Source organism: Eulemur rufifrons, chromosome 14, assembly GCF_041146395.1.
Source record: "Eulemur rufifrons isolate Redbay chromosome 14, OSU_ERuf_1, whole genome shotgun sequence".
NCBI classification, from domain to species: Eukaryota; Metazoa; Chordata; class Mammalia; order Primates; family Lemuridae; genus Eulemur; species Eulemur rufifrons.
The window spans coordinates 6,863,431-6,890,882 of record NC_090996.1 but is presented as its reverse complement, the minus strand read 5'-3'; the positions used below and the strand labels follow the sequence as shown (position 1 = coordinate 6,890,882).

The following is a 27,452-nucleotide window of genomic DNA, read 5'->3' as shown; positions in this document are numbered from 1 at the left end:
CACCTGGAACCAGGGAGAAAGCGCTTCCTCCTGCTACTCTCTCCAGGAAAAGTAGTTAAAGGGCCGATCTTTTCGCAGAGCAGGCATTGAAGAGTGAGTCTGGAGCTGGCAATGAACTGATACTTGACACACTTGGCATTGGAGGATTTGAGAAACGGGCTTTCATCTGTGTAATTACTGGTAGTTGTTTGGAAGGCAGATTTTTGAGCTATTCCCTCTCTTGCATGAGCAGGGTGTGAGGATCCAGTGAAGCCTTTACTTTAGCCATGGCACTTGAGGTTTGACCCCCAACACTTCTGTCAAGCCAAATGCCAACTGCTGTTAAAAGGGAAACAAAAATCCTGCTTCTGCAACGCTCTGTTTGCCTTGAGAAACAATTTTGTGGTAGTCAGTGTGTCTAAAAGGACAGGGAGCTGGGACTTTACTGAGTTTACAGAATAGGTTTTATGAATTGTTTTATCCCTGCTTCCTAATGATTACCAAAGCAACGTTTTTTTTTTTTTTTTTTTTTTTATCATCTTGCACCAAAAGCAACCAAAGAGTTATGCAGGACTATTTTGGATAGCTTATGTTGCTTGGGTCAGTTTGTAGCACACATGCTCAAGCAGTCTCTCATCTCTGGGCCTTTGTACTTGTGGTACCCATTTGTCTAGGACACTCCCTGGCAAGTCTAAATGGCTCTGTTAGAGTAGGAGGCAGGGCTGAGACTGGATGCCAGGGCTTGCAGATTGGGTGCAGGTGTTAAGGTAAACAACCTTCAAGCAGGAGCTAACTAGGGGGGCTGATAACTGCAGGCAAGAACCACTTCAACCTGTTTGTCAGCTCTCTCTGTTACCTTACATGAACTGTGGCTAATTACAATATTATTTACATTTCAGTTTTAAAATTTCTCTGCCCTTGAAATCACCATGACAGTTCTGAGACAACCACAGAAATTATGAAAATGGGAGGGAACACAATTCTAGGAATTATTACCTAAATTCTTAGTAAAAGCCAATCCCTTGGTCTTGAATGTTCCTCCCCACAATTAGTAAAACTACAAAAGATCTAAAATCACTTCTTCCCAGTGTAGCTCCTCTTTTACAATCCCGCTTGTTCTCTCTCTTGAGAGTGTACATTTGCTTTCAATAAAAAGCTGTTGCTCGCTTGGCTTACGTGGTGCATGCTGAAATTCTCTTCCCAACAATCACCAGGAATGTGGGGAAAAAAAACTCCACTCAGAGGCCAGTAACAGCTCCCTCTCTCATTTCTTCACATCTCTGCTCAGATGTTACCTTATATGTTAGTTTGTGTCCTCTGAGAGGAGACACCAAGACAGAATTAAATAGGCAAGGATTTTATTAGGGGAAATGCCTCTGTAAGAGAAAATGAGAAGGAAGCCTGGAAAAGCTGGGAGAGCCATTGGGCCACGATGCAAGTCTGATCCTAAGTGGGGGAGAAAAGGTTGGGTGAAAGTGTCCTAGACTAATGTCCTGGGAGCCGCCCAGGGGAAGCATAACCTCAGTGCAAACAGCATAGATGTCGCGGTGGTTTCAGAGCCTTGATGAATTGCACCCGATAGGTGGCGGCCTCCAGGAGCAGTCTCATGGCCACATCTTATCAAGGGGTTTCCCCCAACCACCCGCTATAAAACAGCCCCACAGGATGGTAAAACATCAACCACACTTCACCTGAGGGCAGTAAAAACATGTTTCACAGACTGGATACATTCCAGGAAGACAAAATAATTTGCACCGGTATTGGGAGCAGATTAAAACAGGGTTAGTTTCCCCCCAGGTGTTAAGCAATATAAAGAGAGCAAGAAAAAGGAAGCAGGGGAGGAAGGAGTTTGCCCTCAGCGCTGGGGACAGTATTGGGGAACCTTGTCACGGATCCTAACCGGCTGCCGCAAGAGGTCTTGTAGGCCACAAGGTCCAAACTCCTCCTTTTATTAAAACAATTCATTTCATGCATTGATTTTTTTTAACCCCCTTTTTTTAGAGGTGAGATCCAGAGAAGGGAGACGACTTCCCAACGCGCAGGCCAGTCAATCGTAGAGCCGGGCCTAGGGCCCGGGTCCCCAGACTCCCGGGTCACTTGTTCCTGAAGGCCTCCTGTTCTCGGCTGCCCGCTACCTTCACTACAAAACCGGTGAGGCAAGCGACCGAAACAGGATAGCGGAGAGAACCGCACCCGAGTTTCGCACATGGACAAGGACCCCGGCTGCCCGGCTCCGCCTCCCTCAGCCTTGGGCTGCCCTCAGCGCCTTTGCCTTCAGCCAGTAGTAAGCGTGGCCGCCGGCGCTTCCGCCGGAGCGTGGGGGGGGGGGAGTGGGTCAAGGGTCACACAAGATGGCGGCGCCCAGGAGCTGCTGAGGCGTGAAGCGGAGGATGGCGCTGGCTGCGCTGGCGGCTGGGGCTCGGCTGGGGCAGCGGCTGGGCTGGCCGGGGCTGGTGCGAGGGCACTGGACGCCGGCCGGGCGCTCGCGGAGCCGGCGCGAGGCGGCGGAGGCCGAGGCGGACGCCCCCGTGTTCCAGTACGTGGGCGAGCGTGCCGCCCGTGTCGACCGCGTCTTCGTGTGGGGCTTCAGCTTCTCGGGGGCGCTGGGCGTGCCCACCTTCGTGTTGCCCAGCTCCGGGCCCAAGACTCGCGCCGGCCGGCGGTCGTACCGCAGGATCCAGATTGTGCCCTACCGCCTGGAGCTGGACCAAAAGGTGCGGGCCGCGGCTTCCTCCCTCCCTCCCTCGCTCTCCTCCGCCTTCCTGGCCTCCGCCACCATCCCTCCCACCCCCGAAGTATTCGGCTCTCTTTGAGAAGTTGGCTACTGTGGGTGGCCAGAGTTTGGCGAGGATGACCCTCTAGCTAACTGTGAGCCCGGGAGGGGAAGGCGTTAGAGCCGACCGTCAACATTTATTGGGTGACTGAAACGTGCCAGCTGTTGTGCCCGGCTCGTGTCATTCGCTCAGCACCCTGTAAGTGGGGGTTGGCATCCCCTGTTATAGGGGAGGAAAGGGAGGCCCAGAGAGGTTAAGACCCAAGGCCCCACAGCTGATAGGTGTATATACAGTGGGATTCGTACTCGGGCCGGTCTGTCTCCAAAAGTTCTTACGTCCAGAAAGCAGAATTCGGAAGTTCAGAGAAAACGTGGGCTGGCTTTGGTGGATGAACAACTTGGAAAGGAAATGTTAACACTCAGCAGTGACAGAAACGAGAGAGCAAGGCTGAGATGTCTGAACACCCCAAATGGTTGCACGGGATGCTTCTAAATGAGCTCAGATTTGAAAAGGTTATAGCAAAAGGCAGCTGCCCAAGGACGCTTTTCCTTGGAAGCCAACACTCAGAAGAGCTTAGGATTGGGTCTTGTTTGGGGACGGTTGTGGAAGTCTTCATGAGTGATGAAAAGGAAGGAAGCATTTCCAACTTGGCTTTTGATTTTTCTGCCAAGGACAGTGAATGATCTTTTAACTAAAAGAGATAAGGAGAAACAAGGAATTTAAGCTCCAGATGAATGAAGGGTTGGGTTGTTTGACTTCTTAATATTGAGTTGTAAAAATTCTTTTTTTTTTTTTTTTTTGAGACAGAGTCTCACTTTGTTGCCCAGGCTAGAGTGAGTGCCGTGGCATCAGCCTAGCTCACAGCAACCTCAAACTCCTGAGCTCAAGGGATCCTGCTGTCTCAGCCTCCCGAGTAGTTGGGACTACAGGCATGCACCACCATGCCCGGCTAATTTTTTTTTTTTTTCTATATATATATTTAGCTGTCCATATAATTTCTTTCTATTTTTAGTAGAGATGGGGTCTCGCTCTTGCTCAGGCTGGTCTCGAACTCCTGAGCTCAAACGATCCGCCCACCTCGGCCTCCCAGAGTGCTAGGATTACAGGCGTGAGCCACCGCGCCCGGCCTAAAAATTCTTTATGTGTTCTGGATATAGGCCCTTTATCACATGTTATGTACAAATACTGTCTCGTACTCTGTGGCTTTTCCTTTTGTTTTCTTCGTTTCCTTTTTCCTTCCCTTTCTCTTTTCCTTTCTTCCTCCTTCCTTCTTTCGAGGTGGGGTCTTGCTGTGTTGCCCATGCTGATCTGTAATCCTGGGCTCAAGCAATCCTCCATCCTCAGCCTCCAGAGTAGCTGGGATTATAGGTGCACAGCCACAACCAACTTTTTTTTTTTTTTTTTTTTTTTTGAGACTGTTGCCGGGGCTAGAGTGCAGCAGCTCACTGCAAACTCAAATTCTTGGGCTCAAGTGGTCTTCCTGCCTTAGCCTCCTCAGTAGCTGGGACTACAGGCATGTTCCCCACTATGCCTGGCTAATTAAATAATTTTTTTGTAGAGATGGGATCCCACTCTCACTTTTGCCTAGGCTGGTCTTGAACTCCCAGCATAAAGTGATCCTCCTGCCTTGGCCTCCCAAAGTGCTATAGGCATGAGCCACTGTATCCAGCCTTTTTTAATTTTTTGATAGTGTCTTTTATTTGTTTTTTTTGAGACAGAGTCTCACTCTGTTGCCCAGGCTAGAGTGAGTGCCATGGCATCATCATAGCTCGCTGCAACGTCAAACTCCTGGGCTTAAGAGATCCACCTGCCTCGGCCTCCCAAGTAGCTGGGTACAGGTGTGTGCCACCACACCTGGCTAATTGTTCTACTTTTTGTAGAGACCAAAGTCTCATCATGTTGCTCAGGCTGGTCTCAAACTCCTGGCCTTAAGTGATTCCTCTGCCTTGGCTTCCCAAGTGCTAGGATTACAGGTGTGAGCCACTGTACCCAGCAGAAAGATTATATTTATGTAGTTATTTATATTTACCTATATAATTTCTTTTCCTAGTGCTCTTCATTTCTTTTTATTGATTTTTCTTGTGAGCGGTTACCATCTGCTGTCATTTCCTTTCAGCCTGAAGACTTCTTTAGTACTTGCTAAGGCAGATCTGCTAGCAGTGAATTCTCAGTGCTTCTCTGGGAGTGTCTCTATTTTAGCTTAATTTTTTAGGGATAGTTTTGCTGGATATAGAATTCTTGGTTGACAGTTTTGTCTTTCTTTGCTTTGATATGTCATTCCACTGGTTTCTGGTCTCTTGTTTCTGATGAGAAAATAGCTGTTAATCTTATCGTCATTCTCTTGTGCTTGATGGGTCTATTTTCTTTTGCTACTTTTAAGCTTTTCTCTTTGTCTTTCAACAGTTTAACTGTAACTTGTTGAGTAGCTTTTATGTGTAGATTTGTGTTTCTCATAAAATTTGGGAAATTTTTGACCATTATTTCTTTAAATATTTTTTACTGCTTTTTACTGCCTCTTTCTTTTTCTCTTCCCTTTCTGTGACTCCCATTACATAAATATTGATATTGATTATTGTGTGACAGGTCTGTGAGGCATTGTTCATTTTTTTTCAGTCTTTTTTTCTTGTCCTTTAGGATGGACAATTTTTCCTGATTTTTCCTCATGTTAACTGATTCTTCTGCTATCTCAAATATGCTGTTGAGTCTAGTAAATTTTTTATTTTGGTTATTGTATTTTTAAACTCTATTCCATTTCCATTTAGTGGTTTGTTTGTGTGTGTGTGTGTGTGTGTGTGTGTGTATGTGTGTGTTTGTGTGTTTAAAGAGACAGGGTCTCACTCTTTTGGCCCGGGTTGGAGTACAGTGGTGTGATCATAGCTCACTGTCACTCTTAGGCTGAATCAATCCTCCTACCTCTGTTTAGGTTATTAATGTAGTTTTTATTTCTCTATTCAGATTCCCTATTTGTTGAGTCATTATCATCATATTTTCCTTGAATGCCTTTAGAAAACTTTATTTAGGTTTAATTGCTACATAAAAATTGTACCTATTTAATGTATACATTTTGATGAGTTTGGACTTTAATTCTTTAAACATGATTTTAAAAAGTTCTTTGAACAGTAGTTCATTGAAATCATTGATAAATCTAACAGGGGGTCTACTCAGTGTCAGTTTCTGCTGGCTGCTCTGTCCCCTCCGTATATATAGGTCATGATTTCTTGTTTCTTTGCATGTCTTGTCCTTTCTTGTTGAAAACTAGATTTTTGGATGATGTATTGTAATAACTTTGAATTCTGTTGGTAACTTTTAAGGACTTAATTTATAGAGTCAGTCTCCCCTGCTGTGTGTGGCCACTGATGTATTTGCTCAGGGGTTTTTTTGTGTTTTTTTTTCTCCTTATTAATTTACTTTTTTTTTTTTTAACCTGACTCCTTGGGATTGCCCTCTACCTGTAGTCCCATTGTGGTTGTGGTCAGACAATGATTTGGGCAGAGGCTGTGCTCAAACACCTCCAGCTCACAGGGTTTCTGTCTACTGTGGATTCTGTGTATAGGTTGGGGATCCGATTCAGAGTTCTCACGCCTGCCCTAGCTCTACTCTCCACAGGGCTCCCGTCTGCCCTGTTCATCTGGGCAGTTTCCCAGTAAGCCGTGGCTGTGTGGGAGCCTTTCATGGTTCTGTCATTTCTAGGATCGTCCAGTGACATTTCAGGCTGGCCTGCCTCCTCTTGCCTAATCAGGATGGCAACCTCGGGCTCGCCAAGTTGTAGGTTTTTCTTGTTTGTTGCATATTGAATTTGCTGCCGGGCATGGGTTTTACCCTCCACCAAAGCAGTAGGTGGAACGGTCCTAGACAGGAAGTCTGCGGACTCCTGCTACTCATACTTGAAGTTCCAGCAGGGCAGCAGTTTTTCATGAGTAAACATTTCTTCTCGGTTGATTTGCCTTTGATTGATTTTCAGAGCCCTGAAATGGTTGTGGGTTCTTGTTTTTGTTTTTTTTTTTTTCAATTTTGTCCAGTTTTATTCTTATCTTGTTTGGGGGGGTGGGGTGGGGAGAGGTTTGCTAACCTCTTCATACCGCCACAGTTGGAAGTGCCCTCCTGGCACGTTGTCATCACAAGCACCGGATGCTAAGCCTGTGTCAGGAATTGTGCCAGGCCTTCTCACATGCTAACAGATTTCATGATACAGGAGGGGCTCACCAAGTGTTTGCTGAATGTTAAACGGGCATCGCCGAGCAACGAGAATAATCATCCTTGCTGGGCATCACTTCTAGACTTACCTCTTTTCTGTGTTTCCTGCTGCCTGGGCAGGGCTGTCTCCTGTCTCCCACGTAGGTCATTTCTGTGGAGTTGCAGCCATTCCAGAAAGGGGGCAGGGGGCCCAGGAGGCCAGAGAACTGAGGTGTTTTGACAAGCACAAAGGTGCAGGCATGTAAGTTCCGTATGAATGTTACAAGGGAAAATATCACAAGGCAAAAGGAGGGAAATATCACTCTTGCATGACTCAAACAAGGTGTCAATAAATCAAAATTTAAAGAAATATTTAGCTAGTTTTCTTCAGGAAATGCTGGAAGGTGAAAAAAAGTTCCTCATGTTTGTTCATGATCAGTGGTAAGCCAGCATTTTCTTCAGGATTAGGTTAGATTTGCATATGGTCCCTGAGAGAGACTGCAGAGGCCTCTGATAGACCATACACAGCTGAGAGGTCGTTAGGGCGACCGTATAATGTGTTGTCCAACTTAAGAGTGAACATTGGGACATCAGGGGTAAACCAGGGCTGTCCCATGCCAACTGGGAATGTGATCACTCTGGGTAGTATGGAAAGAGGGGTGATTTTAAAATCAAACCACCTTTGGTTTGTGTCCCGGCCCCCTGGAAGCACCATTTTTCTCACCTGGTCAGTGAAGGTGAAGATTGATGAGAGTGTGGTTAAAACACCCAGCAAAGACCTTGACATTGGCAATGTGTTAAATTCACAGTAGCTGTAACACTGATTCTTCCTCTTCCTGGTAATGGCTTGAGAATGTAGCAGTGTAGCGTAAGAGTGAAAGGCAAGTTATTTAACCTCTAGGAGCCTCGCTTTTCTCATCCACCTAATGTTGCTGCTACTAACGACAATAATAAATACATTGTATAGCTCTTACATGAAGTCAGGTACTATTGACTGTAAGGGCTTTAGCTATATTAATTTAGTCGTCACAACAATCCAATGAGATGCTGTTACCATCTCTGCTTTATAGAGAGGGAAACATACAGAGAGGGAAAGTGATCCATCTGAGGTCATACAGCTGGTAAGGGCTGGAGCCAGGATTCAAACTAAGGCAGTCTGTCAACTGCTATGCTAGACCGTATCTTGGTGAATGGGGACGATGATACCTAGTGGTAAGCTGGCATTTACCATTAGATATAGATTATGACCTGCACGTAAATAACACTTTGTAAGAGTGATCATAAAGATTAAATGAAATAGTCCATCTCAAACACATAGTAAATGTTTAGTAAATATTAGTTGCTATATTAATAGTATGTGTTCTTGGACTTGGTAAATAACCTGTCATTTATAGATGAAAAAACCTGACATAACAAGTCAGTTAATGGTTTGTGGGAACTCTTTCAGATTTCATCTGCTGCCTGTGGCTACGGATTCACATTGCTGTCCTCTAAAACCAAGGATGTTACAAAAGTCTGGGGTATGGGACTCAACAAAGATTCTCAGCTTGGATTTCACAGGAGCCGGAAAGATACAAGTGAGTACCTCATCCGCCTTCTCTGTTGTGATCAGTCTGAGAGAGCTCTCTTTGGTTTTCAAGGATGTGATTACATAAGCCAACCATAATAACAAAATACATGGAGTCTTAGAGAGATGTCGTTTGAAACAATCTGGACTAGATTATTTTTTGGCCTCTTTGGTAACAACATTGAACCATCAGACAAAAGAGCAAGCACCTGGCTGATGAGTAAAGATGTTCCTTTTTGGCCCAAAAGAGATAACCCTTTTTTTTTCTACCATGGTGACAGCCTGAAATACTCTACAGTGCCTAGAGTATGTTTTCGGAGAAAAATTCAGTGAAATCCTTAAGATGGAAGCTTTATTCTAAATGTTTGAAACTTGGATTATAAAAATGTTACAAATAACTTATAATGGCATTTAAATAAGTAGACGTTTGCCAAACAATACCATAAGAACAGTGTGAAATATTTCCTAAAATAAGGGGGAAATAACTCAGAAATACTGGACAAACCTTTCTTTTATTTTTTTTCTATTTCCAGTTCATATGCAAGTATATTTATCCATAGTTTTGATCATAGCATATATTTTGTTTTCTGCCTTTTTTCACTTATTTTATATGTATATCAGAAATGTCTTTTATAAGTCAGTTTTTTTTTTTTTTGAGACAAGAGTCTCCCTCTGTTGCCCAGGCTAGAGTGCCGTGGTGTCAGCCTAGCTCACAGCAACCTCAAACTCCTGGGCTCAAGCAATCCTCCTGCCTCAGCCTCCCGAGTAGCTGGGACTACAGGCATGTGCCACCATGCCTAGCTAATTTTTTGTATATATATTTTTAGTTGTCCAGCTAATTTCTTTCTATTTTTAGTGAAGACGGGGTCTCACTCTTGCTCAGGCTGGTCTCGAACTCCTGAGCTCAAACGATACGCCCACCTCGGCCTCCCAGAGTGCTAGGATTACAGGCGTGAGCTACTATAAGTCAGTATTGAAGTCTTTATTGGCTGGAAGAATCCACATTACCTTTTTCGTACATTTCTTTTTTTGAGACAGAGTCTTGCTCTGTCGCCCCAGGTAGAGTGCAGTGACATCATTGTAGCTCACAGCAACCTCAAACTCCTGGGCTCAAGTGATCCTCCTGTCTCAGCCTCCTGAGTATCTGGGACTACAAGCAGGTGCCACCATGCCTGGAGAATTTTTCTGTTTTTTTGTAGAGATGGAGGTCTCACTATATTGCCCAGGCTGATCTTGAACTCTGGCCTCACGGGATCCTCCCAAAGTGCTGGGATTACAGGTGTGAGCCACCATGCCTGGCCCTAAAATTCTTCTTTAGAGTGAGTTCGAAAAAGCTCTTCCCTTTACTTGCCTATTTAATATTTAAAATTTAATTTCTTTTTTGAATAGAGAATATATTTACATAGTTCAGAATCCTAAAGGCGAGGTAGAGTATATGGTGAAAAGTCTGCTTTCCATCTCTGTCCTCCTAGTCGTACTGTTTCTCTCCCTGGAGACAGCCTGTGTTAATGGCTTCCAGTTGATCCTTCCAGAGAGATTTAGCGCATATGCAAGCATATTAATTTATGTGTAATAATGCATATTTTTTGCTTTTTTATATAAGTGGTATTATACAGTATTGCTGTTCTTCACCTTACTGAGGAATTTTAGTGGGTATTGAAGAAGGGAAATGCTTTTACCTTTCTTAAAAATTCAAGTAGTAAATGGCACATAAAGAGATTTCTCTTAGAAAGACTAAGCCTGCTTATCGATAGCCCACTTTGTGCCATCGAGGCCCTGGCTCTGCCTCTAACTACATGCCTTGAGTAAGTCTTTCCTACCCCTGACTCTCTTTCTTCCTGTGTGACAGTGTGGGGTGACACGAGGATTTCTAATGTTGGAAATGCTCTGACTGTCTGTGCGTGTGCTCTGTTCAGCTAGGGGCTACGAGTATGTTTTGGAGCCCTCGCCCGTCCCGCTGCCTCTGGACAGACCTCAGGAGACTCGGGTGCTGCAGGTGTCCTGCGGCAGAGCACACTCTCTCGTCCTGACAGACAGCGAAGGAGGTGAGCTGGCCTGTTGAAGGTCTGTGGAGGAGCCGGGGGACCATTTTATTGCGAAACGGGGCCTTGCGATCGGGCCTGAGTGGCTCGTTAACTGAGCCACGTCTAATTAGTGAAGCTTGGCATTTCCTGAGCAGACCTGTAGGATTGCTCAAGAGAGCCGTATCGGACAGACCTTGCTAACTCTCATGAGCTCCGTTCTCTGCAGTTCGTGGAAAATCACAGGTATTTACACGTGTGACAGTGCACGCGAGGCAGCCTTATCAGGGCCAGCTCCTTTGCTGTGAAGTCACTGAGCTGGGCTGTGTGGATAGATGTCTTTTTTTCTTGGTACCGAAAGAAGCCTGTCTGCTCCCACTTTGCCCAAGTGGTGGGGGGCTTTCAGAGTGCAGGCCCCTGGGTAACAGCCTCTCCAGAAGAGGAGTTGTTTCCAGGGCAAGGCCAATGTGACCACATTTTTCAGATTTTGTTTTCTGGCTAAGTGTGCGCTGTAGGAAAAGGTGAAGGTGGTGTTCAGGAGCTCTTTCGAGAGGGAGTTTGGCATCGAGGGTAACCTAGTGACAGGTGCAGAGAATGGGGTGCTAGTCTCATAATGTGCAGCTCCCAAGAGGCAGAACCAGGGGGAGGTGGGGCTGGGTCCCCACATGCCTGTGGGTGTGCCCGCAGAGGCTGGGCATGTTGGAAAAGGAAACCGAGGGGCACTTAGGGTGAGCTGACTAGGACCACTGTGGAGACCCCCTTCCAGTCCTGACATTCTAGGATCCCACGAACCTGCAGAACTTATTTAATTGGTGGTGTTCTTTTTAGTCTTCAGCATGGGAAACAATTCTTACGGGCAATGTGGAAGAAAGGTGGTTGAAAATGAAATTTACAGGTGAGTTCCTGAAAGGACGACCCGTTCCCCATATCATGTTAACCACTGAGCATCTCTCGGGTGATTGTGGCGTGGCAAACCCACGGAGCAGCGGGCAGGCTGGCGACGGAGCTGGGAGGACCGGGCGGAGGCGTGGAGGGCGCGGTTCCTTTCCAGGCTGAGCTCTGTGCGTTAGCTTGGCGGGAGGGGGGTGGATGAGACTGGTAGTTATGTGTAGAATTTCTTTGAACTAATTTTTGTAAATTAATTTTTTATTTTACCAAATATTTAAAAATCCCCTTTCACTTCAGTTCTTTCCATTTTAGTGTTTAAAAAAATTTCCCTCTAGTTCCCTCTAGTTCCTTTTTTTGTTGGTGGGTCTGAGCATCAGTCTCAACTCTGGCTGCATGTTAAAACCACCTAGGGTTTGATTTTCTTTTGTTTTACTTTCATGCCCAGGCCTAGCTCTGCCTTGTGTTTGACCCTGAGAGTTTCCGACAGTTACTGTGTGCGTGTGGGGATGGGGACTGCCAGTCAGGGTGGCACGGGAGGGCCCGGGATCACACAGTGCTTGTCACGACCGTATCTCTTGCTTCTCTCCAATCTGCTCCTGGCTGTAGTGAAAGTCACAAAGTCCACAGAATGCAGGACTTCGATGGACAGGTGGTGCAGGTAAGAGACACGGGCTGAGAGCTGCCCTTCCTGTCCCCAGGGGTGCTTCGAAAGGTTGAAAGTTGGGTAGGGTGATGGCAAATTTGTTAGGGGGATTTTTTGAATGAATATATCAGTAAAAATTATAGCCTGCCTACTATAAGCCAGGATTTATGCCCGATCCTAGGGATACAAAGTTTCTTAAGATCTGGGGAGATAACACTGCAGTGTTAAACAGGAGAACAGGTTCAGAGCTAGCTGTATCACAGTGTGGTTAGCGCCGCGGTGCTCCAGGCTGGCTGGGTCTTGCTCATTGTTTTATTCTTATCCTCACAGCAGTGCCTGGCACATGGTAGGTACTTATGATAAATATTTACATGCACATGTGAATGTACACAGAGAGTGCTGTGAGAGCACCAAAAGGGGACCTGTCAGGTCTGCCAGGGGAGGGATGGAAGGGAGAGAGGGCGTCACGGAGGCAGGGGATTTTTACTGGACAGGCCAGCAATGGCGGTGGGAAAGGTTTTATGGCAGAGGGGAGGGAGCAGCCTGTGGCTTCGATGTCCTGAGCGTGTGCAGTGTGGCTGGAGTTTGGTATACTTTTTTTTTTTTTTTTGAGACAGAGTCTCACTCTGTTGCCCTGAGTAGAGTGCTGTGGCTGTGGCATCAGCCTAGCTCACAGCAACCTCAAACTCCTAGGCTCAAGTGATCCTCCTGCCTCAGTCTCCTGAGTAGCCAGGACTACAGGTGGGCATGACCACACCTGGCTAATTTTTCTATTTTTAGTAGAGATGGGGTCTTGCTTTTGCTCAGGCTGGTCTCAAACTCCTGAGCTCAAGCAATCCTCCTGCCTCGGCCTCCCAGAGTGCTAGGATTACAGGCGTGAGCCACTGCACCCGGCGTGGAGTTTGGTATGCTTTTGGGGAATGGCATGAAATAGTCTGGGAGAGAGGCTGAGGGTGAACTCGGCAAGGTCTTAAGGAGTTCAGACTTCATCTTTCGATGGTTGGACGCTGTCAAAGGTTCTAAGCAGAGTGACTGACAGCCGAATCGTGATCCATTTAGAAAGATAATTTGGCCACAGTGTGGAGTGGAGCTGGGGGAGGAGGTGATGAGGGCCAGTTGAGAAGGGGCACGTGGGAGAGACATATAAGGAGGGGAACTGATGGGCTGTGGGCTGGACCAGGTGGGCAGGGAGTGAGCGGGAAGGAGTTGAGGAGGACTCAGTAGGCATGTGAGTGGGTGCTCATGTTCTTAACCCGGGTGGAGAGTTCCAGAGGAGCAGGCTTGGGTAGAAGGGGAAAGTGAGGGGGAGGTAGAGTGAGTTTGGCTCCAAGGCTGCAGTAGAGTGCGGTGTCCCTTGCACAGGCTTCAAAGGAATGTAAATGTGAGTTCCAGTCCCTGCTCCTCCACTTATGACCAAGTGACTTTGGGCAAGTTACCAAACTTCTCGGAAATGTAGTTTCTTACTGGGTGGTTTTGGTTATTGACTTGGCACAGTGCCCTGCATAATAAGTCTTCAGTAAATGGTGCTTTTCATTGTACAGGTAGAAAAACAAGTCTGAAACTCAGTACAGTTGTGGAGACTGGAGATCGCAGTGTAGAGGTGAAAGTTAAGCCTTGGGAGTGGGTGCAGTCTCTTAGGGTAGTGTGAGCAGTGAGGACAGAAGAGTGCATGAGACAGACCTTGGGAAAGATCCCAGCACTGAAGGGTCCGAAGTGGAGGCTGAGCTCAGAACCAAGGCCGGGAGCTACCAGAGAGCAGAAGAGAGGGCGGCTGGGAGGAGGAGGATTATGGAGGGATGGTTCCTCAGAGGTGGAGGAGGATGGATGGAAGAGCTCTTGGGGTTGCCCCCTGGGAGATTGGCACTTTACTTTAGCAAGAGCAGTCTCAGGGGAGGGGGAGGCAGAGCTAGGCTGTGGTGGACCTAGAAGCAACGTGATGTGGAGGCAACGTGGGCAGCCGGCCTGGGCCATCTCCCCAGGCGCCTGGGAGTGGTGGGGACGGTGCTCGTCCTCTGGCTCCGTGAACTGGGACACTGGGGTTCTAAGTATTTCTTCTCATCACACTTACCTCTGTGTGTCTGCCAGGTCGCCTGTGGTCAGGATCACAGTCTGTTCCTGACGGATAGAGGAGAAGTCTATTCTTGTGGATGGGGCGCCGACGGGCAGACAGGTAGTGTACCTCTCACCCATGTGGGGCAGCACACTGTCACTTAGGCACGGTGTTGGGGGTCGGATGGGCCCTTAGAGATTTCCTTTATTTTCTAGAAAGCCCAGCAGTGCATTAGAAATTGCCTGTTGTAGTTTATGTGAAGTCTAATACGTTCATTGTGTAGTGGTATTTCATCCTGCGAAGTTGTCTTGAATCAGACCTAGAAAATTCCAAGGGTTTTAAAAATATACCAAATAAGATGATATCCTTTTTCCTCCTCTGAGAGAACGTGGAGAAAAAAGTTGCATGAGCAGGCAGAGGAACAGATTAGGATTTCTGAGTTATTTGTTCAGTGCTTAAAACTGTGGTTGGCATATGGGAAGTCTATGTAAGTGTTTGCTAAAAGAATGAATAATTGAAGGTAAGCGTTCTCCACCATGTCAGGTCTGGGTCACTACAATGTCACCAGCGTGCCCACCAAGCTGGGTGGAGACCTTGCCGGAGTGAACATCGTCCAGGTGGCCACCTATGGCGATTGCTGCCTGGCCGTGTCTGCTGACGGAGGCCTCTTTGGTTGGGGGAACTCGGAGTACCTGCAGCTGGCTTCTGTCACTGACTCCACACAGGTACGAGGTCACCTACGGCATGGAAACACAAAGTGTTAAGGACGCATGTGAGGTTCTCCAAGCTATAACATAGAAAGTGCTGTTTAGGCCTAACCTGTTGTAAAACGGCTTCTTCAGGGTTCTGAGTTTTTGGCAATCTCGGTGGAGCCTGAAAAGCAGCTTCGGTTCAAAAGCCATGGTTGTCAATACTCAGATGAGAGAGCCCTGGTTCAGATCAGTATTTTAGGCACCTGTGTACCCTATCTCGTTCTAAAAGGGATATGAGGCTGTTTCCCTAAGTCCCTATGATGTCACCACATGCTTTTGGTTGCAACATACGATAACGTATGTTTGGAAAAGCCCACAGATGGTGAGTGTGCAGCTTGATGGAGACACCTGTGTGCCCCCAGCTCACGTGGTGGGACACTAGCGGCACTGCTTTGTGGCCTCTCCCCATCACTGTCCCCTCCTTCTCACCAAAGGGAGCCACTATCAATACAGTGTGGTAGGCCTTTAGTATTTTATTAAGGAAAATTTCAAATATAAACAAAAAATAGAAATCGTTGTATAACTCTTCTCTATCCATCACCTATGTTCAACAGTTTCCAACTAATGACCAGTTTTTTTTAACGGAGATGCAATTCACTATTTTAAAGTGTACAATTTAGTTGGTTTAGTATAGTCACAAAGTTGTGCAGCTGTCCCCACGATCTAATTCCAGACTGTTCATGTCACTCCTTCAAAAGACCCCATACCACTGATGGCCAGTTTTTTGCATCTATAATTCATCTACTTCTCTGTCCTGCATTATTTTGAAGCAAATCCTAGACATCATATTTCATTCATAAAAGTTTCAGTATGTTTCTCTAAAAGACAAGGACTGTTTAAGAAACATACTACATTCGTTAATGTGATCAAATATAAATATATATTAACAAATAATCTGCACAAAGGGAAATTAAAGGTCAGCTAATAAGATAAAAAATGCCTCCTCTATGGTCTGGCACAGTGGCTAGAAGTGGTTGCAGATTTGGCTCTGAGTTCTCTTACAAAGAAGAAAACATGGTCATTTACGACTTATTGTTTCTGTAAGATAAACAGCAAATAAGGTGTTCAGAAGTACTGCTCTTCCTGACACCAAGGCCTGAGAAAAATGTCTCCCCTGGCCTTCCTGTGGGGGACAGATCGAATGTCATGTCGTTGTTGTCTATTGCTGCATAACACATGACCCTAAAACTGAGCGGATTAAAAGAGCACACAGCTATCACGTCACAGTTTCTCTGGGTCAGGAGTGTAGGGGTGGCTTAGCTGGGTCTTTTGACTCTGAGTCTCTTAAAGGCTGCAGTCATCTTAGGGTTCAGCCAGGGGAGGATCTGTGCCGAGCTCACTCTGGTGCTGTTGGCAGGGTGCAGGCCCTCGTGGACTGTTGGACCGAGGCCCCCTTTCCTCGCTGGCGGCTGGCCAGCCAATAGCTGTCTGCCAGGCCTTTCTCGGTTCCTTGTCACACAGCTTCTCCACGGGGCAGCACACAACATGGCAGCTGGTGTCACCAGAGCGAGCAAATGAGAGGGCAGGAGGGTGCCAGCAAGGCAGAAGCCAGGGCTTCACAATTTAATCTCAGAAATGACATCCCCTGTTGTCACTGCTGCTGAATTCTGTTCCTTAGAAGTCACTAGATCTAGCCCACTCACAGGGGTTGGGATTACACCTGGGTGTCGATAGCAGGAGATGGGGTCACTGGAGCCATTTTGCCACAATCTGGGTTTTTAAAAATTACACTTCTTTATTTATTTAAAAAAAGTGATTCCCTCTTGATTTTTTGTCACGGCCTGAGCCTCGTCCCGTCAGTGACTCCAGTGGCGAGTTTCCAATGGCTGTTTGCTAGAGCGTGTCTCAGCCCGTGCGAGGGCACCGTGCCAGAGCTCAGCTAAGCAGAGACTCGCAGCGGAGTCCGGGGCGCAGCCCTGCCAGCCCTGCTCCGTCCAGGCGTCTTCTGGGCCAGTGAGCCCCGTCGTTCCTTTCCGGTCAACTTGGGGTGTTATCCTCCAGCTGTCTCCATTGGAAAGTGAATCTGTAGGGATTCATGGCTGTCACCGAAGCACTTAAAATCTATCTTTCTAAGTTATTTCTCAGTGGAAGTGCCAAGACCAAGTCCTGCTGGAAAGCTAAGTTGGCCACACTCCCCTGTCCAAGCCTCTGACCCTCCCATCGCCCTCAGCAGATCTTCCCTCCAGCGCAATAAGCAGACGCCGTCAGGTGGGAATGGCTCCCTCGCGCACTGCACGTCCTGCACACCCTGTGTCCGCGCCCCTTGGGCGAGCCCCCTTTGTAACCGTGGAGCGGGGAGCTCCGTTGGAAGCCAAGTGTTTTCTCTCTGCCGTGGACCCATCTCCTCCCACTTTCTCAGAAACCGTACTCCATCGTCGGGCTTTCTCTCATCATTTCAACCTCTTCCCCTCTGCTGGAGCCTCGCAGTCTGCCTGTGCACCTGACTTGTGTCTCCCCCTGAGCAAGCCTGACCTGCACTCCTTCCTCTCCCCCGGCCCTGCCTTACCTCTTGCCTCCCTCTGAGCCCAACGTCTTAGAGCTGTGTTCATTGACCATGTACGTTTCCTCGTCCCCTGTTTACTCAGTCCAGCCCGGTTAGCTTCTGCCGTTATCAGTTTGCTGGATGGCTTTTGCTAGAGTTGCTGAAAATGAGAAAGCATCTGGAGAACATTTTCCAGTATTTGTCTTTCTTGACCTCTCTGCACACTTGACATTGACTGACATGTTGATCACCTTTGTGAATAACATTCTTCCACAGAACTACCCTCTTCTCATTCTCTCCTGCCTTTCTCATCGTTCCTTTTGGTCTCATTCGGTTTTCCTCTCCTGCCAGGCAGGCCTCTGAGTGGTGAAGATCCTCGGGGTGTGGGCTGTGCTCCCTTTTCTCTGTCTTCCCCCTTTGGAAGACCGTTTTCCCATGGCTTGCTTCAGCGACCATCTGTCTCCTGATGACTGTCCAATTTACAGCTTAATCCCCGCCTTCTCTTCCGAGTTCCAGACATCTCCAAGTGCCCCTGACACTTCCCCTTGGCCGGCTCTAGGCGCTGCATGCTCAGTACGTACAAAGAGAACTCGCGCTCATCCCCCTGGCCCGCTCAAGTTCTACTCCAGAGAGCCTGTCTCTGCCCTGCTGGGGACTCACTGGCTTCCCTCTGTGCTTGAGATACTGTGGCCTGCATTATCCTGTGTGGTCTGGCCTCCCTTATCCCCCCTGGCGTCTGCACCTTTTTCCTCCCTGTTCCCCTGCTTCAGCCACCCTGATCTCCTTTCAACTCCCGGAATGGGCCATGCTCACCCCATTCCCTCTGCGCGTGCCTCTCCTCCACGTGGGTCGTCCCCTCCTCTCCCCTTGCCTGGTAACTCCTACTTACCCTTCAGATCTCAGGACACATCGAGGCCTCCGCTGACTGCTCCTCCCTTCAGACCTGGTCAGGTTCTCTCTCACACACTCTCAGAGGCCCTTGAACTTTCCTTTGTGGCGTTTAGCGCAAACATAATTTTGTGTTAATTTTGGTTGATGTCTGCCTCTTCTGCTAGGCTAGAACTCTCTGAGGGTGGAAACCAGGTCTGCGCCGCTCCTTCTGCGTCCCCAGCGCCTAGCATGATGCTCAGCATATGCTGGGTGTCCAGGAAATACTTGGGGAGTAGAGGAACGGACTGGACTTACTGCTCCGTGCGTGAGACCGGATGCTGCCCCGGTTCTCACTGCTTTGCTTTCCTCACAGTGTGGACCCTTCCTTTGATTCAGGTGAACGTGCCCCGGTGCTTGCCCTTCTCAGGAGTCGGGAAGGTGCAGCAGGCTGCGTGTGGCGGGACAGGCTGCGCTGTGCTCAATGGTGAGACCCTCTTCTGGCAGCTCACTGGAAACCGTGGGTGGATCGGGTGGGGGAGTGGTCAGCGTCCACTGGATTCGCAGGCCGTAGACCTCAGCCTCGAGGAGGGAACGGGAAGATGTAGTTGGATTGAGTTCAGCTATCACGGGGTGTGGGTGAAATTCTTGACAGAAAGATAACAGCCCGTGATTTGTATATAGACAGCAACAGAGCTTAGTCACACTACAGCAAACTTCTGGAGCGGAGAAGGAACTGCTTTATTCCCCCTCAAACCCCAGCCTGGGCCAGAGACTCCAGCTCTGCCTTCTGCAGCCAAGAAATAAAAGGCAGATGGGAGAGGAGCCTTAGAGTTTGGAAACTGAGATCCATGCCCCTGGGATTAAATGTCTGGCACCGCTGATGAATATTAAACTTTCGTAACTGAAAAAATGTTGCTAAGGGTTTTAAGAATCTCTCCAGAAATCGTTTATCTGTTTGGCTCACTCTTCTGATCAGTGTGCAACCGAAAGCTGTCAGGAGGGGAGAAAACTGTCCTCGAGTTCTGTGTTCACGTGGGTTTTCTGGCTGGTTTAGGGACTGGTCTTTTCCAGGTTACACTCAAGATGTGGGAAGTTTGCGTTCTGAGATTGGTTAGCTGGCTAGACAGACTCCACAAGCAAGAATTTAAGCAGGGGAGAAAGAATTATTTTAAATCTCTGTCAGCATGTTCTTGCCAAGCAAGGAGAAAAAAAAAATCTGTGTGGATCTAATGAATCTTGGTGGTGCAGTTTGAATTTCTGGTGAGGGAGGGCTCTCCTTGGGTTGACTTACTGACCGTTGTTTTTCCTGCAATGTAGGGGAAGGCCATGTTTTTGTCTGGGGATATGGAATTCTTGGGAAAGGACCAAACCTCCTGGAAACTGCTCTTCCAGAAATGATTCCACCTACCCTCTTTGGCTTGACGGAGTTCAACCCAGGAATCCAGGTTTCCCGCATTCGATGTGGACTCAGCCACTTTGCAGCACTTACCAGTAAGTGAAGCCCCCGACAGCCCCGGAGAGGCCTGACCGGAGCACCCTCTGTCAGCTGCAGCCCCAAACTCTGGGCGGCTCTCAGTTTCCGTCCGTCCAGCGGAGCGGCGCCTTTGTATGGTTAATTAAAGAGGGTGGCTGATCTAGGAGTTGTTTGGCTTGAGGTTGTATAATGTGTGTCCTTTTTTCATCCTGGAGCTTTGCTTTTGGTTTATTTGGTCTGTGGTCAGGCTCATGTGAACGTGAAGATTCTCCAGAGGGCACCCGGTGGTGGCAGGAGGAGGGGACCTCAGTATGTGAGGGCGCTAGAGGAGACCAGCAGAGGTCTCACAAAACCACGGGGGGCAGTTAGGAAATGAATGTGTGGGGCCTAATCCCATCCCCTGGCCACGCCAGAAACCCCGATCCGACCCAGGGCCGTGTGATGGCAAGAGGCAGATTTGTAAGACTACCCTGTGGTTGTGTGGAGATAAATCTACCAGTTTCTCCGAAGTGCTGGGGGAGAGACTGATGAAAGGGAAGGCTGAAATGGAGGTTTTCTTAAAGACTTGCCAAATGACAAAGCCAGAGTATCCAGTTACCCCGCAGGCCCCTAGAATGCGTGCCTTCTCTTGATTACATCTCCTCTTCCACCAGTTACTGTGGGTTCAGTTTGCCTTTTAGTTTGCTTTTAGTTGCCTTGAGTAGTAAAACTGTACTAAGTTAATTTCATCTTGTGAGTCTCAAGCAAATTAGTTATTTCCTTGCAATTAAGAAATCTTTTCATCTCATGGCAAGTGATTGTTTTCTTTGTAAACATCTGGGCCAGGACAGTCAGTTTGGGTCGTCCTTGTTTGTGTTCTCTGGCCTCATGCTTGTGTGAGGACAGTTCCAGATGTCCGCCCTCCATACGGGGTCCTCCCTGCTATTCACCCATTGTCTGAATTCCAGATTTCCGGGGCCTTAAAACCGGCCGCTGTAGCCTGGGTTGTTGAGGGTTGGAGTCGGATCCGACTCTGAGCGTGTGAAAGCGTGAAGGAAGCAGCTCCAGGGAAGCTGGAGAATTCCCTGCCACGGCCCAAGCAGAGCAGCCACTTCCCTTTGCAGATGAGTCGAGGTCTCGTAAATGTTTTGAAGCCATTTCAATTTAGCAAATAAGAGTCATATGGACCGATTCTGGGGGCAACAAATAACCTATTTTCCAGAATGTTTGAAGGCTTAACCTATGTGCCAAGTCAACTGTTTGGAAATTTGTGTGAAGCATTTGACTAGAGTTGACTCTTCCCTGTTTGCTATTGTGGCACGCAGCCATTTCAGGTCACACTGCAAGGAAATCCCTCTCTAGATTTCCCCCGGGACCCAGCAGCCGCCCTCCAGGTATAAGTTACTGTCCCTCGGTAAGAGCATCAGAGCTTGGGTTTCGCCCCTGCCTGCGTGCCCAGCATTTGCCGTCGGCCATCTGGGAACTGGACTGGCTTTGTGTATCCTGTCTGTGGTCTGCTAACATTTTGGGGAGCCACACGGAATTGCTCTGTTAAACATGTAAGACTCGAATGTGGAGGGCAAAGGGGATGGCCAGACTTTCGGGGCTGTGACAGCGTGAAACAGAAGATTCCCTATTTCATCAGCTCAGGTGGTTGTAGTCCTGGCTTCTCCGCGTCGCCTCCTCTGCCTCCCGCGACCCAGGCCTTTTGCCCGACAGCAGGTAGTGAAATGAGGCTCGGTGCTGAGCAGGGCCCGAGCTGTGCAGGTGGGGTCTGGCTAGGGGGCTGCCCAGGGCCGGGGCCCTCCCCGAGGCAGCGCCCCCAGGGCCCTGATCTAGATTCCACCTCTTGGGCTGTCCTCTTACAGGAGCACCCTGTCCTTTTCCGTCTTGACACTTACAGTTTGTAAACATGTATTTGTTAGTTAATCATTTTTCTATTTCTAGCTCTTTGCCTAGATCGAATCCCATGAGGACAGGACCCGTGTCTGTTCAGTCATTGTCCGGTCCTTGCTCCCAGAACACAGACATAGACCCGGCACAGACAGGCTCCCAGGAGCTAGATGTCACTTGACTGAATGCTCCCGAGATGTGGACACCCAAAGAAGGAATGACAAATCGTCCCACTTCTCACTGTCAACTTAGGAAGTGCAGGGCGTAGCCAGGATTTGTGGAGGACAGTCTAGTCAGACCGTGGGTGGGGGCAGATTGCAGCAGCCACCTCTGCCTGCAGCCCCACGCAGGAGTTCATCTCCCGTGTGGGTGGACACAGGGCGAGTCCTGGGCTCCGACATGTTTTTGGACATGTTTTAGACAGCATCTAAAACACTTACTTTTTCCTTCGAAAGAAAACATTAATACCTGGTAAAAATTGTAGTTTGACAGTGGGCCTTGTTTGCATCTGGTTCTAGAAAGCCTGTTCTCATGACCCATCCTCTTCTTGGAGACTTGTTCTTTGCATAGCCCCAACCAAGCCACTGTTTTCCTCTCTTTGCAGACAAAGGAGAGCTGTTTGTGTGGGGCAAGAACATCCGAGGGTGCCTGGGAATCGGTCGCCTGGAAGACCAGTATTTCCCATGGAGGGTAAGGCTGGCCTGGGCAGGCTTAAGGATGTGGCCAGAGAGTAGAGTCACCTGATGTCACAGTAGGTACCCAGTGTGCAGCTGGGCCAGGAAGGGGGTCATGCGACATGCTTCCCCTTCTGGGCCATGGCTGTCCCCCTCCTGCCACGGCACGTTCTGCCGTCGCACACTGCCGTGGCGTCTGAGACTCCTGAATGGTGCGTGGGCGGAGCAAGGCCCGTGCCAGGCCCTCGGCTGCCTTAACTCCTGCGGTGGGACAGCTTGTCCCGGGGCCTGTGGGTGGGGGGTGGGAGGGCGTGGCGTTCCCAAGTGTCGCGTTCCTGTAAGAAGCCCTGTGAGAGGCTGTCCTCGGGAACACAGAGCGGGGACACAAAGGCACACAGGTGGTTCAGCAAGCTCCAGGCTCCAAGAGGCTCCGGAGAGGGGGCTACTTGAAGAAGTCAGCAAGCTGGGAGCTGTTCACGGAGGCCCATGTCAGGGAATGCTTTACAATGAATTTAAAAGAGTGCAGGATGTTTAATATTTAGATTGCCCAGCCATAGCCACCAAGTGAAAAAATAAAGGCTTTTCCTAGGGGGGCAGTATGCAGTTAGGCCATCTCAGAATTAAAGGGGAAAAAGATTCTTTCTTAAATTATAGTTTATCTTAGTGTTGTTTACTAAGTCAGTTCTTTAAGTTATTCTAAAAAAATTGTTTTTTTTTTTTTTTTTTTTTCTTTTTAATACAGAGCATTGTTCATGGTACAAAAAAATGTATTTTGAAAAATGTCTCCTATCATTGTTCTAGAGGCAGCCATGGGTACTGGTTTCTTATGCTCTTGTCTGGAGATAGTCTGGGCATAGAGATGTGTGTGTGTACATGCGTGTGTGTGTGTGTGTGTATGTGTGTGTGTGCAAGTATTAGAAGGTAGGATTTTAATTGTTTTAAAATTATGAAAAGCATTTTTAAAAAAGCACTTGTAAAAATGCAAAAGAAATGTATAATTTGAAAAAAAAACATAAGGACTGATCTGTCAAAACCCATTGCGGCGTGTTCTGAAGCACTCTAGCGTTTCAGGGACTGTTTCTGTTGGCCCTGCCCCCGCTGCTCTCCTCCTGGTCCTCTGTGAGCTCAACAGCCCTCCCCTCCTTTATTAAAAACTGTCAGTGAAGGCTCTAAGAGAACAAGTTGAGATGGAGACTCTAAACTTACTGGGAAAAAATGCTCATACACTAGAGTTGTTCCAAGGTGGCTTGTTCCTGAGCCTGGAAATGTCACTATGTGTGAGGAGTGGAGAGCCGGGCTTTGGGCAGTTGACAGCAGCTCAGATAGAGTGAGCATCAGTAAGTTCCATCTCCCACCTGTTTTCTTTTTTTCTTTTTCTTTTTCTTTTTTTGAGACAGTCTCACTTTGTTGCCCGGGCTAGAGTGCTGTGGCGTCAGCCTAACTCACAGCAACCTCAAACTCCTGGGCTCAAGCAATCCTCCTGCCTCAGCCTCCCGAGTAGCTGGGACTACAGGCATGCGCCACCATGCCTGGCTAATTTTTTTCTATATATATATTTTTAGCTGGCCAGATCATTTCTTTCTATTTTTAGTAGAGACAGAGTCTCGCACGTGCTCAGGCTGGTCTCGAACTCCTGACCTTGATCGATCCTCCCGCCTCGGCCTCCCAGAGTGCTAGGATTATAGGTGTGAGCCACCTCGCCTGGCCTCCCACCTGTTTTCTCAGTGATTCCTCACTGCTCTCTTTTCACCTTTCCTTTTAAAAAGGAAGACTTTCTGCAGGGAAGCTCAGGAAACAGTTAAGCCACTGGGTTTTGGATGAATGAACACTGAGGAGGACCTACCCACCTGCCTTCATCTCCACAGGCACATGTAGATTAGCTGCAGATCTGACTCGGGTCACGTTTTGCCGCTGCGGTGGCCTGTGCAGAGCACCGGCCCCTGCGTGTGCTGGGAGCAGAGTGCTGACCCCGCCACGTGATGCTCCTGTCCAGCTCGCTTGCTCCGACCCCTCGTGAACATGTGTCCTGTGGTCACGCTGCCCCACACTCGTGCCATCAGGGGAGGAGCACTCGAGCCTGTCCCTGCGACGGCTGCATTTGGTGCCAAACTATTGTCCTCCCTCTCGCACAGTCGGTGAGCACTAAGTAGTTGTGTAAGGGAGCGGCTTTGTCCCCTCGTCCCTTTTTCCCAAGCCGGGCCCAGAGCCATGTCCCTTTGTCAGGTTCACCTCTTGTTGCCATGAGGGACTTGCAGCTCTGTGCCCCTTCTCACCCCTCCTCTGTCTCTCACCCGGTGGGCATTTGTTTTAGGAAGCAACTGTGGAGAGAGATGTGGCTAAACCGACTCTGCTCACACTTCTGAGGGTCACTCAGGCCGAATGTGGCTCTGGTTTGGAACTACTTTCCTTTGCAGTAGAGTTGTGAGCGTGAATTGGTTTAGAATAGAAACTCCTTTTAACCTTGACTAGGACAAAAATAAAACATCGCTAAGGGCGGTGTTTTCTTGGACTCGGCTCCAAGACTGTGCGAGAGCGCTCGCCAGGGGGAGCCGGAACCTCGGGGAGTTGCTGCTGCTCCCCTCTCGGGGGCCCCATGCAAGTGGTTTGTGCCGCTCTAATGGCCAGAGCACAGGGGGACAGGGACAGAGGTGCGAAGTGCAGCAGGTTGGCCGCAGAGTGAGGAGAGCAGCACTTTCCCGGGAAAGGTAAACAGAGCGCTCTCGAATGGCCGGGGAGGTTGCTAAGAGCTCACCTGGGCCCCGTCACCAGAGGCAGCGTGTTGTCTTCTGCTCCAGGGCCAGCCTGGAACGCTTTCCCCTCTACGTGCCTTTGCGATGAACAGGGACACTGCTGCTTGTTTGTTTAGTGACTTCTGTAATAGGTTCTGCGAAAGACGTTTGTTTAGGGACGGGGGGATGGCATGCCTTGGTTTCTAGCATCCATTTGCCTGTGGCCAGGCGTCCCTAATGGTCTCGTGTCCCCAGCGTGGGCACAAAGCTCCGGGGTCAGCGCCTGCTGCCTGTGTGCTTTCTGGCCAGGCCATCTGGACAAGGCATTTCCCCTCGTAAGCCCAGTAAACTCCACAGGCTGTGACAGATCCCCTTTCCAGCTGTCACACTGCCGGCTGAGTGAGGCCACCAGGGAAGGGTGGCCGCGTTCGGGTCTGGTCCGCAGAAGAGGCGTCGGTGTCCTGGCCAGGGGCGGTGGGTGGGCCGGGCGGGGCATCAGCCACAGGAAAGCACAAGCCTCGTGCCGCTCCTCTTGCGTGAAGAGCCGCTGGAAGGACAGCCAGAAGCTAGTTGACAGTGTTAATGGTTTCCAGTGCGGAGGCAGGCGGGGACTCGGGCAGATGATGGTGGGGGTGGTAGTGAAAGGTATTTAATAGCTTTTTATTCTTTTTCACTGAATGTCCTTTTGCATAACCTAGTCATAATAATAATAAACTGCCCCTTTCCTAGACAGCTGGCTTGGCCGTGTGGCTCTGGGCACCCCTGGGACTGTTTGGGTGTCCATTTCCAAGGCGAGGCTGTAAAACGGTGGGCGCCCTTTTTAAGGCGAACAGGCTTGCGCTGCCATGTCTGCACGAGGCTGTCTTCTTGCTCCCTCGAGGGTCGGGCCTTCCCGTGACGTCGCCTTGTCAGCCCAGACAGGTTCCCAGCGAGGTCTCTCTGAGTGAGACGCAGCCTGTGCTGCTCCCCGAGGGTGGCTGCGCAGCCTGCCTGTGTCCGACGCTGGCCTTGGCAGGTACGGGGACGGAAGACAGTGGCCAGCGGGGCCTGGTTCCCCAGCTGGACCCACAAAGCAAGAGAAAGGTCTCTGGAGCTGCCCGGTGAGCATGGCGGTGACCCCAGTGAAGGTCACTGAGCCCCCAGCTTGCAGGCGGGGAGCCTGGCGGGGCTGTGCCTAGGGGAGCAGCCTCTGGGACGTGCGTGTCCCGGGACGGTGCACAGGTCTGTCCTTGCCCAGAGCAGCCTCTCTGAGGGGAGGACGTGACCGGCGGTGGCTGCTGTCCTAGTGGACCTGCAGGGCAGGGGGACACATCCCCATTTCCAGGGAGGGAGCCAAGGCCCAGAGAAGGTAAGTGACCACTAAGACGCAGGGCCGGGTTGGGCCGACCCCGAGGCCAGGCTGCCACCCTGTGCGCCATCTCCCCCTCAGGGTGCGCTGGGCCTTGTTTTTCAGGTGACGATGCCCGGGGAGCCTGTGGATGTGGCATGTGGTGTGGATCACATGGTGACTCTGGCCAAGTCATTCATCTGAATCTCCCGCCTGACCTGCTGAGTCTGGCCCGGGCCTCGGCTACTCAGCAGAGACGGCACCTGGCCGGCCAGCCAGGGTTCTTGGACGGTGGCAGAAGAGGATCGGGGCCTTCTGTGGAGTGTGGCACCCTCTCCGAAATCCCGTGGTGGGCACATACTGAGAGCATCTGGGACGAGGTCCCTTCTCCAGCCGAGGACGAGACCTGCAGAGCTCAGCACAGGACGCTGCCTTTAGTGGGCCGAGCTCCTGGGCCGCTGCGGTGGCCCAGGGCGGGGAGGGCGGTTTCCATGGCTCAGCTCTCCCCGGGTAACTGGGACACCCTCTGGGGTCATGCTTGGCCCAAGACACTGGTTTTAGGAAAGCTTAGCCCTCACCGAGTGACATTTTGCGTGATCTTACAAGGTGGCCTGACAGAACGTGGCGCACGGGCGGGCTTCTGTCTCCCCTCTGTCACGGCGGCCCCTTGGTTTGTGTCTGGCAGGCATGCGTGTGCCTCAGGCCCAGTCCACGGAGCTGAGGGAGCCCGGCTGGCTTCGGCCAAGTCAGTGGCTCACGGCCCTCCCGGGTCGCTGTCCCGCCGCAGGCTCACTGGCGGGACTGGGATGCTCCGTGGAGCTGCTGGTGTGCCGGGCCCCGGCCCCGAGGGGCCCGTGGCTGTCTGCAGCCTTGTGACTGCTCTCCCTGCCTGGCTGGGACACGCTGAGAAGCCCCTCGGGAGGAAGATCGAGGCCGAATTCCTGTGGGCTGAGGGCCGCGAACACGTCCACAAAAGCCTGGCTGGAGAGGGAGCATTCAGATTGTGAGGAACATTTGATTTAGTGGCGTGACTTGTCTGTTCCTTTAAAAACGTCTTTTAAAAATCTTTTTTGGAATAAAGTCTATTCTCTGCCTTTTGATTTTTAAGAACTGAAGAAGTTTTTTTTTTACAGTTTGACTCGATCATTTAGAGATTAGCTTTGAAAAACAAGGCTTT

General features: G+C 49.5%; 1 protein-coding gene across 1 annotated transcript; it reads left to right on the top strand.

Annotated features, from left to right (window-relative positions):
• The first annotated feature begins 2,331 nt into the window (after positions 1-2,331).
• Positions 2,332-27,360, top strand: RCC1L (RCC1 like). Its single transcript, XM_069486213.1, has 11 exons — positions 2,332-2,693; positions 8,374-8,503; positions 10,410-10,538; positions 11,343-11,409; positions 12,009-12,060; positions 14,131-14,215; positions 14,639-14,820; positions 18,596-18,683; positions 19,517-19,690; positions 22,150-22,235; positions 26,402-27,360. Exons 1-11 carry the CDS (start codon positions 2,370-2,372, stop codon positions 26,477-26,479), a joined length of 1,395 nt encoding a protein of 464 aa, XP_069342314.1. The 5' UTR covers positions 2,332-2,369; the 3' UTR covers positions 26,480-27,360.
• The last annotated feature ends 92 nt before the right edge of the window (positions 27,361-27,452 follow it).